The sequence below is a fragment of the Paramormyrops kingsleyae genome, chromosome 7, assembly GCF_048594095.1.
Source record: "Paramormyrops kingsleyae isolate MSU_618 chromosome 7, PKINGS_0.4, whole genome shotgun sequence".
In the NCBI taxonomy this organism is placed as follows: domain Eukaryota; kingdom Metazoa; phylum Chordata; class Actinopteri; order Osteoglossiformes; family Mormyridae; genus Paramormyrops; species Paramormyrops kingsleyae.
Window position 1 is genome coordinate 21,278,610 of NC_132803.1, and position 12,886 is coordinate 21,291,495.

General features: G+C 41.6%; 1 protein-coding gene across 4 annotated transcripts in view; it reads left to right on the forward strand.

The window, feature by feature from the left end:
- The window catches only part of col5a1 (procollagen, type V, alpha 1), an 84,311-nt gene that overhangs the window by 13,720 nt on the left and 57,705 nt on the right, over positions 1-12,886 (forward strand). For 3 of the 4 annotated variants that reach the window (XM_023818001.2, XM_023818002.2, XM_023818003.2), the window contains exon 2: positions 7,304-7,468. In XM_023818001.2, coding sequence (XP_023673769.1) covers positions 7,304-7,468 — 165 coding nt within the window. Of the gene's footprint in view, positions 1-1,730; positions 1,888-7,303; positions 7,469-12,886 lie in introns of those variants that run through there. The other variant, XM_023818004.2, reaches the window with a different exon arrangement.

The following is a 12,886-nucleotide window of genomic DNA, read 5'->3' on the forward strand; positions in this document are numbered from 1 at the left end:
CACTGTAATCAGTGCTCTGCCGCGGGGCCTGTGTGGTTGTTTTCATATCGCTATATGTTTTGATGTAGGGCTGTGATTCAGCGCCTCTGCTAGTGGTAAAGAGCTTGCCATTAACAACTGGCAAAAGGCAGGGGGGAGGAAGCTTGTGTTGTGGTCACCTGATAGACTGTGACTTTGTAATGTAGAGGAAAGAAAAAGAGTGAGAGAATGAGTTAAATGAGTTTTTGGAGAATGAAAGGAAATATGGTCATAAAATTGCTTCTACTCAGTGTGATCCTATATAATAAGGAAGGCAGCATTTGTTTTGTAGGGCAACATAACCGTAAATGAACAGAAAATGGTGCTTGGAGTTGTGAAGCTAGCTAGCTGCAGATTATCTATCTGTCTGCCTGTCCATTTGTCCATCTGTTTTTAATTTTTCTGCAAATAACACCACAGAACAAGGGGGGGAAGCATCTTTCATGCAGTTCTAAGGGGCCTGTGTAGCCTAGTGTTTGTCTACTTTTTTATTCTAATGAGGGAGAATGAGGCAGAACTTCTGCACAAAGGCAGTAATGTTTTTACACGCTGGGTTGCTCCCTTGTAATAGAAATTGCATTAAGTATGAAAACAACAAGAAAGTGGGAAAGCAAGACTGTGTTTGAGGATGGGATCCCTGGAGATGCACATTGAGGAAAGTCAGTCCTGTGTGATACACGTGAAATGTATGTATGTAATATAGAGAGAGTAATAAGATTAGACTGCTAGAGTACAAAGCACGCCAGCAAATGTTATAAATGTATACTAGCATTATTTGTGATCCAACAAGAGCATTCTTTGCATTTGTGAACATCAGAGCTGGAGTATGTGACCCCAGTACCCACCATGATTTGGCCAGCAGCCTGTGATCTGTTCAGCTCCAGCTTGATTCATGTTAAACTCTGGTTGCTCATGTATTTCATTTTGGTTTCTTACTGCCGGTTGACACAGTTGAAATGGTTTTTGCTGATATCTGCCAGACCTTGGTTTTCCACACATAGAAGACTTTTTATAACTTGTTCCTAAGTTGTAGCAGCAGATTTCTGTTTGGTTCTAGTGGCAGGGTTCTCTTTTCATCACTGCTTTCTCAGTGTAGTGCCACTGAGAGCTGCAGCCCTGCCACAGTTTCCTCCCAGCATGTCACTAACCAGACTGCTCAAATCAGCAGTTTCCCCAATGGAGGATGACCTTGCCACCTTTACGGTGTCATAGCATCAAAGTTACATCTCTGTGCATTTTTTAAAAAGCACTACTGTTGTTGATGATGATGCTGATGATAGTAATATTATTATTAGAGGTGTATCGATCCGAAATCCGGATCGACATCGGCACTGATCCATATCTATTAAATGGATCCGTTTTCGGCCATTTGCAATGATCCACTTACGTATTTGGTTTTCGGCAGTCTGTAAAAAGATAGCTCCTATTTTGCATTAAATCAATTTGTACAGTCAATCACACTACAGCTCTTTATTATTTTCGTTGTTTGTTGCGGCATTCAAGCTGAACACTAACGCTGCCACTCATTCTATTTCTACTCAGTGAGTGTGAGCGCAGTGACTTCCGCCCGCTGTGACGTCATGCGCATACCCTTTGCAGCAGGGGGAGCGTAAGAACATTAGAGAGGAGGGTAATGATCTGCGAATATTTTACGTTTTTAAAAGCAACTAGTAGCGATTTGCAGTCTTTGTAAAAACTAAGTTTTGAGAGGTGGAAGTAGCTTTTAGTGGAAAATCCCACGTGATTGTTCGAGACGCGAGTAATATGAAAAAAGCCAGCTTGGGCTGTTTTGCGCACTCGATACAGCTCGTGATACAGTATACGAGGGGCTGCGGTCGCAGTGAAGTGTGACGATGTGGGAGAAACATTGTGAGTCATTTTAAGCATTCGCCACTTGTGTATCCTCGCTTGGATGAAGTTCTAATTGAACTGCAAAATGACTCAAAAACGCTTAAAACAAGATGTACAAACCAGGTGAAACATCATGTTATGTATGTTTCTAGTACAGACACTCCTCTGCTTATGACATTTTGACTTACGAACTTTCAGACAGAAGAGGACTGTAAGTCCAAATTGTGCTCATTGGGCTCCCGTTTCCTGTCCGCAACATCAATTTTTTTTTCTGCCCGTCAGTTGGGTAGTATGATTTCTGGCCGCTACTCCCACCGCGCAGCAGTGTAGCGTGCGTACTCTCAGCATCCTAGTTCTTTGTACTTGCGTATACCCTTAAAATGATAGAATAACGACTTACGAACATTTCAAGTTACGAACGGCCGTTCGGAACGTATTTCAGTCGTAAGTAGAGGAGCATCTGTAGTCTAAATATTTTTTGGCATATGTGTATTTACTAGTTTAGAGATATCTATAATATCTGAAATATAAATATGTATATATTATATATTAGTAAATAAAGTTCTTGTATCAGAATCTGTATCGGTATCGGCAGTTCTGCATCTGAATTGGACCGGAACTGAAAAAATGTGGATCGGCCCATCCTTAATTATTATTATTCTTCCACTCAAAGCTTTTTATATTTTGCATGAGAGGTTTAATACATCTGTTCTTATTTCTATCTCATTTAGATACACCGGCCACAGGGAATTCTATGTAATCCCTGTTTTACTCTCCTCTGAATCACACTTATCTGAGCAAAGCAATACCCGGGAAACTTAGAAAATTTGAGCAAACACATCATGCCGTTAAACAGATGCATACTTAAAGACAAACATGTTCAGTCACACATTCACATATCGTTTATTAGTGGAGTGGGAGATGTTAAAATATATGTATATATAGTGCTCACAGAAAGTCTTGGGGGGCTTATGGGGCTCAATTCTGTAAAAATGTTGCAAATGTACTGGTTTGACAAACAATTTTAAACATCTGCACATCTTACGCACAGACATGTTCTTTTCATTTAATGTCAGAAAAGTTCTGTTCTTGCCTTTGTGCTATTAATTGCAATTGTAGTCAATCGCTCCCAAAAGGTTACTAAACACTATCCATCCATCTATTTTTTTGAAACCGCTTGTCCTATTCAGGGTCGCTGGGGGTCTGGAGCCTATCCCAGAGGCTATGGGTGCAAGACAGAGAACAACCCAGGATGGGGCGCCAATTCATTACAGGGCTCACTCACACATCATTCACTTGTACAAGCACCCCTGTGGGCAATTTGGCAACTCCAGTCAACCTCAGCATGTTTTTGGACTGTGAGGGAAAACTGGAGTATCTGGAGGAAACTCCACGATGACACGGGAAGAACATGCAAACTCCACACACAGAACCCTGGTCCCAGACGTGTGAGACAATTTTAACTCAAGAACAGCTCTTTTAGAGATATAATATGGGTTTCAGTTTGCTACTTAATTTTTGACTAATGTGATATATATTTTATTTAAAGCAATGAATAAACTAATGAATTTTGTTATAAAACCAATACATTTGCAATATTTTTACTGAATTAAGCGATAGTCTCAAGACTATCTGTGAGCAATTTTTATCCCATGATATGATGCCAGAATGTGCATTCTGTACACACATACTTCATTATTGCTAATAACTCTCCATGAGCACCACACTTATAGGCAAATATCCTTTCAGGGCAATAGCGTGTCATAGTCATTCTAAGCAGGGAACAGAGGGAACAGTTGTGCACACAGCCCTGGTTTACATGAGGTTAGGCTGAGAAAGGGGCAACTGAGCAATCATCAAGCAGCTAGAATCAAAGAAACTTGGCATTTACTACTGGGGATGTCAACACTGCACTTTTCTGGGGTCCAGCTGTAAAAGAACAAGAGAGATGGTGAAACAGAGGGGGGGGGGGGGCAGCATTGTGGGGTGGGCAAGGGGGGCAGGGAATTAAGTTACGGGTTTGTTTCTGACCAGTCAGATTTTCTCTGAGAAACACTGATAAAATGCGCATCTTGTCATAAAGTCACTGTGTGAAATGGGTGTGAAGTGAAGCACCGCAGACAGGGGTGGCACATTTAAACAGACCTTGCATTAAGATAGAGTAAAGAAATGCATGAAATTAACCAGGGGAGACGCAGCGTAAACCAACAGAAAGGAGCCCAGCCGCCTGACTCTCCCTGCTGCAGTCGCCACATCCCTCCCCTGTTCACACAGTTACTTTTGCGATGTTGTCTCATGCACGGTGTCTGTCTTTCCGGTCCTAACACAGATCTTTCAACATGAGTTCACCAAATCTTTCTAAGTATGCCACATTCATTGTATTTTTATAACCCAGACGTATTTATTGCACATCAATATTATGTGGAAAAATCTTTGCTTGATTTACAGACTAGCTAGCATTCATCAGCACAGGAGGGTGGCATTAATGTAGAAGAATGCCTTGGGAGAGTTTGATGCAGGTTAGAGTTATCATCTGAGTGTGGTCTGTGGAAGATTCACTGATGTGAATCACCAAAGAATGGTCCCAGACAGCCATCTGGACAAAATGTTCTCAGGAGCATTGAGAATCCACAAACCACTGAATAAGTTTTTGCAGAGCTGGAGATTTGCACAGTGTAATGACAAGCACTTAATTATACACGGCCAATTATATGCTGTCAATTATCAGGCTCCACATTCATTCTGCGGTAATTGACCCATCCCTAAACTGCAACTGAAGTTCCTGTGTGAGATAAAGGGAATATATACTTTTTGTTTCACTTAAGTGATGCTGTATAATTACAAAATGCTGCTTTACTGCCAGTATTTTCAGCCCTCAATAGCTGCACTTAATGTCAGACATTGTGAGACAACACCTGTTGTCAAGATTAATTAGAATTTATAGCAGTGGAAGGCATTCTGGGCTGGCTGAAAAATACTTGTCTTCTTGAAAGACTGCTTGCAGAACTGTGCCCTCTATGTGAGGCAAGGATAGGGAATAAAACTTCCCTGCTGCCCTCAGGGCCTTTGCGGTGCCTTCCCTGCTGCCCTCAGGGCCTTTGCGGTGCCTTCCCTGCTGCCCTCAGGGCCTTTGCGGTGCCTTCCCTGTTGCCCTCAGGGCCTTTGCGGTGCCTTCCCTGCTGCCCTCAGGGCCTTTGCGGTGCCTTCCCTGTTGCCCTCAGGGCCTTTGCGGTGCCTTCCCTGCTGCCCTCAGGGCCTTTGCGGTGCCTTTCTGGTTGCCCTAAGGGCCTTTGCGGTGCCTTCCCTGCAGCCTCGAGAGGTCACATGGCCCAAACGGGATGTTTGTCCCCACTCGCGTTTAATGAGTAACACAGAAGATACCAATAAGTCTAGTTCAAGGCAGGCAGTTTAGCAAACTCAATCAAACTCATTAACTGAGCAAGTTCTCTTGGGCAGAACCATTAGGTCTGGAATTTATTAAAATCTGCTGTTATTTCCAGGCATTCAGAGTAATTCATCCAAAGATTTTGTTCCCTGTTATTTTCCTCAGTATGTATGCATCTCATTGTTACAGCCAAAGTTTTGCTGTTACAGTTAGCTTGTACTTTGTAACTAATATGGGTAGTAGTAAAGCACACGATGTAGCATGCTAGGCATTTCAGTTAAAATAAGGTTTATCTTCTATATTACTGCTGTGTGATGCATGTTGCATTCTTTCAAACTTTTCCCCCCAAACCAAAAGGCTATGCTTTACGCAAATGTATATGAATTCCTTATGATGATGGTGCCTGAAGTACTGGAGATGAACAACACTCCATCTTGCATCCACCTTTGCTGGCCTGCAGTTTTGGCTGCTGCTGGAAAGCCTGTCTGTTGTCAGACACCTCAGGAAAGCATATTCTTGTTTAGATTGTTTTCATATCCAGAGCAGGTCTCTGAGCGCCACACATTGCTGCGGCACCTTGACGCTAATTTCAAAGCGCTGCTGAAGTCACAGTCACTGATCTGCCAAGTATATGGTGAAGAACGGACCATGAGTAACTACCCATAAAGAAGAGGCATCTCATATTACAAGCATGCTTAGTGGTGACAATGCAGTCTGCTATCGATCTGATGTCGGTATGACTTCAGTAATGTCTGTATGGTGCCTGGACCTTTCATGCTTACTGTGGTCGGTGCAATGAGGATTTTTCAAGACATGGAAGATTGGGGTAAACATTGCGGTCACGTAGTGTAGACGCTGAGATGGACTTCAAAGGCACGTTGGCACAGGAATCGCGGCATGGAGAGTAATCAGACAATCATATAAACCTGGTTTTGGACATGAAATATGTACTTTTCTTGACATAGTAACTAAAGTTGTTATCCATACCCATAGCTAATAGTGTGTTAAAATATTCAAATTGTAAATTAATGAAATAATAACTATTATATCCTGTTCTAATGCTCAACACTGTACTTATTAGACAAGACAAACAGTGATTCAGTAATAAAGTACAACGTCCATTCATTTGTTACTAAAATAGCAACTGGAAGGCCGGATTCGTGGACCCAGTAAGAGAACAGCCTGCATTCTTTCTCTAAAATCTAAATCCATGCTAGGCTAATGATGGCTATAAAGTTTGTCCAATTAAACGGAGATGTACAAAAATGTACAATTTAATTTGGAATCCGTAGATCTTTTATTCTGACAAATGTATTGCTAGCCATATTGAATAATGTAGAAACCTTCACAGAGCATGGCTCATCCAGTTTAGAATAATATAACTTTAGATTGGTAATCTGATTGCTTTGCTGTATTAGTCTGTATTGATATGTTGATTTGGTAGCTTGTATTACCTAATGTACTATTTTGTTACTAATTGCTTCCACATTAGCATGAGTGTCGATCCAGATGGACTCTCAGTGAAAGAAACCCTGTGTCCAGTGCTTGGGGAGTGTTTTTTTTTATTATTCACACGGTGTGGGGTCTTGCTTTTTGGACATCCGATCCCTCTTACCTGCATCTGTGACTATGGGAATGCCACAATGCCCTAGCTTTTCCCATTTTTATTTATTTCATTTTCTTTTTTTTTAATAAGAACTCAGACTAACGCTGAAGAAAGCTGCTTGCATTAAGCTGATGCTAGACACTGATAGACAGGGAATGTCACAGTATACAGAGAGGTTTTCCAAGGGGAGAAACCTTAGGCTCCCCTGGACCTTGTGCTGTAACTGCAGAAACACTTCATGGTCTAAGGTCGACTTTGGCGTGAGGTTTCAAGTCAAAATTTTTGTATGATCAGATTCAGACCTTAATCTCTGTGTATTGAGTTTTGCTGCTTTTATTCATTGCTTATAGAAAGAAATCTAAACATAAATCAGTAAATCATGTACCTATGCTAAATTGGTTCACGCTTAATATTTTTTTCTTTTTCTTTTTCTTTTTCTACAGAACCTGCAGATCTACTTAAGATATTAGACTTTCACAGTTTACCCGAAGGCGTAACAAAAGTAACAGGTTTTTGTGCACAAAGAAAGTCGTCGTCAGGACCTGATGTAGCTTACAGAGTAGCCAAAGATGCTCAACTCAGCGCTCCTACCAAACAGCTCTATCCTGGTGAGTATTTCGTCATGGTGGAATACCACAGTGCAGTGACTCATATCTAAAGAACATTTCCTACATGTCTCACTTCCCAAGACGACTGCCATTAATAGAAAGCCTTGACTTCAGTTCTCCTACATCAGCCCAGTCAGATAACAGTTTTAATTCTGACTTTCTGGGACTTAAAAATTATAGATCCTGTGCTTTATTCCTGGAATATTTGCAAAAAATGCTACTGCATGTGTCAGAAATATATCAGATGGACTGCATTTTAGCTACATGCTAGCTACAAAGTTATATAATTAATTTGTTTTAAGTTTGACCAGATTGCATGCCAAAATAATATGCACAAACATATGTTGTTTACAGTTACACTGATAAAGATAATACTTTTTAAAGTTTTATGAAATATTTTACTTTAGAGTGTAGTTTTGCTATACTGATTGAAACACATAATGGGGTAACCCATTTTGGTAGTATAACATTATCCATTAACTTCAATTAAAATGGAGGTATCTGGGAAATTCAACCTTACCTAAGCTATGTTTAAAGTTTGAACTTTTAGCCTTTACCACCTTGCTGTTTGTCAATGATATGCATGACCGCTAGATCAACTAAAAAATCACTCCGTCATTTATGGCAGTAACATCAGTGTTTCTGTGCCAGAACAGCTGTTCTGTCCCCCTCTGGAAAACGCGAGAATTCTCTTTCAGACTAAAAGCTTTACTTAAGTTAACTATTAGCCAATTCCCATCTCTTGAATGATTATACTTTGCCATCTTTAAAAGTTATAATGCTTAGAAAAGAAGCTTTAGTGTAGCCTCAGCTCTCCGGCAGACTGGGAATCCCCCCAAAAGGCAGCCTTCCTCTAACATGAGTCACGCTTATTCTGTTGCTCACCCAGACTCCAAAAAAAAAGATGCAGATGAGAAGCAGACCAATGATTCCCCTTTTGGATATTGAGCAGACGTTTGCTTGCTGTGAATGACGTGTCAGTGGAGAGCAGAGGGGGTGTGGCAGCTCTGTAGGGGGTATCAGCCATGCTGACGTGGCAGTTAACCTCCTGTTTCTCATTTCTCTGCTGCTCAATCAACTCATTCCTATTTTCTATGTTACTCAATTTTTTTTTACAAAATGGTGCAATCTTGGCAGTATTCGTGTTTCTTTAAAAAAAACATTATTTTCATTCCTTCAAAATGCAAGCTTTAAGAACACAGCTAATAAAATCTCTTACAATCTATAAAAAAAGGCTGTACCAGTAAATGTATTTTTTCACTTGGTGTCCGTATTTCATCTACAATGTATACTTTACATGTATTTATTAATCAGACACTTTTATCCAGAGCAGCATACAAGTGAGAAAGCAGGTCAGCTGGAGTTAAGGGCCTTGTTTAATTTAAGGTCAAGTGGTGAAATCACTCTGCTAGCCATAGGGTTGGAACCAACAACCTTTTATGTATAAACTGTGTAGAATAAGCATATGCATTGCTGATAAGTTTTCAAAAGACATGGGCCTAGTGCATCTGACATGCATTATTGATGTGACTGTCTTATTCACACTTATTTAGTCAGTACATCAGTCTTTCTTGCATGAAGACTGCATGCTGTATGACCTGCATGGATCGTTGAAAGTATGAATCAACAATTATTACATGCACAGCTGCTTCCAATTCCCTCTGTCCTGGAACTCCACAGGTAGGCAGCTCTGCAAACTGGTGAGGACCTGCTAGACCTTTCTAGCAGATTGGATGTTGGATCTGTTTTAACAAAATGTATAGTTAATGTTTTCCAGAAGGCAGAAAGTGAGATCATTTATTGCAGTTTGGTATTTTCTTTTCTATGCCACTCAGTATTGATTCAGGCCAAGTCTCTGGTTTTAATTATTGCCACAACTGTCTTACTTCAACTGCTATGGTAGAAAATGGATTTTTATAATGTCCCTAGATTGCAAAATTAGGGATATTGTACTCTACTGTAACACCAAATGAAAAGACAGAATTGATCCTTGCATAGATTAGTTTGTTGTGTCAGAAGGCGGCCTTGTTCCCACATTTGAAAAACTTAAAAAATGACTACTGATTTCTTTATTTCAATAATCCAAAGATGTTTTCAGGTGGGGGCGTGGGGAATAAAATTTAAGTGAAAGCTTAAATTTAGACATTACTTGAATGGTTGTTGTAACTGTAAGCTAAAAATGTGGATTCTAGAATATTCACATGCACGGCCCCTAGGAACCGCTTAAGGTTCTTGTTCAGAGTCAAAACCGCAACCGGCTGTATTCCGCTGAGCTGGTTCTTTACAGTGAAGAGAAACTCTTGCGGCGTGTACTGGAGACTGTCCATTACATGCCCCCCCTCCCCCCAGCTGCCCTCCCAAGAACACGCTCCGTTGCTGTGCACTTTCAGTCCTCTCTGCACTGCTGGGATGGATTCCCCTTGGATGAGAACAGTCTTGTCACATAGCCCTCTCACATGTGTGTGTTGGGGCGGTTGGTGGGGGCAGGATGGGTGATAGGCAGCAGGAGCACAGCCCTCACCCCAAGCTGTCAGAGCCTGGCTCCATCTTCTCCACGCCATGCAGAGTCGGCAAGAGGGGCTTCAAGCCTGTAAAAACACTGCATGGGGAAAAAGTGATACACTGTGTTCAAAACGCACAAGCCTGTAATTATCATCATCATCATCATTATTATTATTATTATTATTATGTGCTGTAACACAACAGTCAAAATGTCACAGTAGATAAGTATCTTTCATAGGTTTTAGCTCTTCCTTAATCTGGCTTCTCCCTAAAAATAGATCTGAGACCTATTTTACTGATTTCACAGTTGTCATCCCCCTCAGCCACCCTTTTTCCCGCGGCTGACATGACATCCATCATTCTCTTATCTTCCTTGTGAGTAGGATTCCCCCTTCCTTGGGGTCTGACTGAGTTCTCTAAGCCTCTGGCAGTTTTTCCGGAATGTTCCTTGTCCCATTACAAGAATATTTTAAATCTGAGATGACAGGTATGTTGTTATCACAGAACACTCATGAACGCTACCTGCTTGACTTAATGAAATGTTAGGAGAGGATGCTCTGTCTTCTAGCTGTATATGCAATCCTGCTCTTGTCCATTTGAAATCGTCTGCCTACTCGAGTGGAAAACCAGCCGGCCACATGTTTTAGGTTGTGAAATGCCCATGGAGTGAAATTGGATATTCGCTACCATTCGTAGCTTCTTTTTCTGCAGCAGTTTTCTTGAAATGCTACTCCTGTCTTTTAAAGGGAGCTTAAGTTATATATAATGCAATTTTATATGTTCTTACAGTGGAGCGGTCTGTGGACTAATAAAACAGGCAGCAACAGGACTTTTCCTGAAAGAAGTGCGATTAACGCATTCAGCTTTTATCAGACTATTAAAATGAGGTGATGGTTGTGTTTTACCAGGGACAATAGTAGAGATTTTAGACCCCATGAAAGTGCATGATATTGGTTCCGTAACCCAGACCAATCCAATTATGTTCCAAAATGTTTTGGGTTCCCCCCACTTACGGCACTCCCAGTGATTATCTCAAAGCCTTTGCAAAGACTGCAGGGATTTTCAGACCATATTCTACTCCAAGGGCATTAGCACACTTTGCCAGAGAACTGACTGTAAGCTGATTAACCAGGTTGGAATGAACATGGACACGAACACCTGCCCAGATTATTGTCTTAATGATGAATCATTAGGAATTTTCTCAGGTGTATTTTCTCATGCCAGTGTGTTTGATGTGTATTAACACGTGTGTGTGTGTATATATGTGTATTAACACGTGTGTGTGTGTGTATATATACATGTTTGTATGTATATGTGTGTGTGTGGAGGGGGGGGGGGGGATCCAGAACACCCTGAAGAATGGTCCCCACAGCGTCAAAATAACTGATTTTTTATTACCTTGTGGAGGAACATTTGGTCCCACACACACACACACACACACACACGCACACACACACGCACACAGACATGATCTGGCATTTTAATACAATCTGAAGAAACTTGTAACCCAAGCTGAATTCCACTTTAGCCACTGGAAAGGCATGTTCCACAATGAAGCGGATTGGTTTATTATTTAATGTGTATTATTTAATGTGTATTTGACAGTAATAGGAAAGAAAAGACGGGGTGCTGGAAGGGGGTGGAGGCCATCCCACCCTCCAGAACCGCCCCTCCCCCACCGTGCACACGCTCCTCGACACCCACGCAGAAACACAGAAAAGCCAGCAGCAGGGGAATCGCTTATGGAAGCTGGAAGATATTCAGGCTTCCTGGCACCCTGGCCTCTTCTCCAGTCCTGTATAGAGTCGGGTGTCGCCCTTAGCAGGCTGTTTTGACACGAAAGCACTTCCTCATTACGCTGTCCAGGAGTAGAGATGTCAGATTATTAAGTGACATTCTGAAGAGTTTACACCGTCAGTGCCATAAAGGGAGAATGGCGATTAACCGGCACTCAATGGAATCTCCAGGTCATCTGTTCTCCATATGTCTGTCAGGAAATAATAGGAAACATTGAAAATGGCAGAAATGTGAAAGTGCCAGGGATAGCAGATGGATTGACTGAGGATGGGAGTGCTTTTTAAGGCAAGACCGTGACCTTTACCCTGTTTTTTTCAGGGTGTACAATGCATCTACCGTGGAAAGTCTCATGACTTTTACCTTTTGGCACGGTCTTGTACTTGAAATCTGAAACCAGACCTGATATTTTCCAGTGTTACGAAGAGTGTTACATCTATTTGTATAATTTCTTCAACTATGCATCATAATTATATGGCCAATTTCTTTCAATTCTGAAGTGCTGTAGTAAAATGTAAAGTGTGCATTCAGTCATACAGACGTGCTTATTGTGGAGGAATCTTTGACTCTGCGAAACGTAGCGAGTGAAGCAAACCCCAAAGAGAAACAAACTGGGAACTGACACTCCAGCACCTCCCAGCTGGCCCTCTCCCAGTGCGTGCTGCCAGACCACCACAGCTAAATGGAAAAGCCATTGCCCACGTGCGCTTTGGCCAAAACAAACCCAGGCTCCTCCTTTCCTTGCATCCCCACCACTGGCTGGCGGTGGCTCAGTTCCACTCGGGGCAGAGAGAAAATACTCCTACAAACTCAGGTTGGCTGATAACCTTCTCTGTCCTCAGCTTCATGGTCCTGCTCCATGTTCTCCTTTTGTTAGGTCAGTCCGGCCTGGCTCCTCATTTCTTGTCAGATTGTGGCAAATTGAACTACTGGCCGCTAATAAAAAAAGATCCATAATTTTTCAGATTCCAAGATGAACGTGCCGTCGCAACAAACAACGAGCCTCTCTGCAGTGGTATAGCTCGTTTCGTAGTCTCCTTATTAGTCTATGATTTACTAGTCTATTATTGGTTAACAGTCAACAAGATTGCAAAGTATTTCAGTAATAACACAGGATTGTGA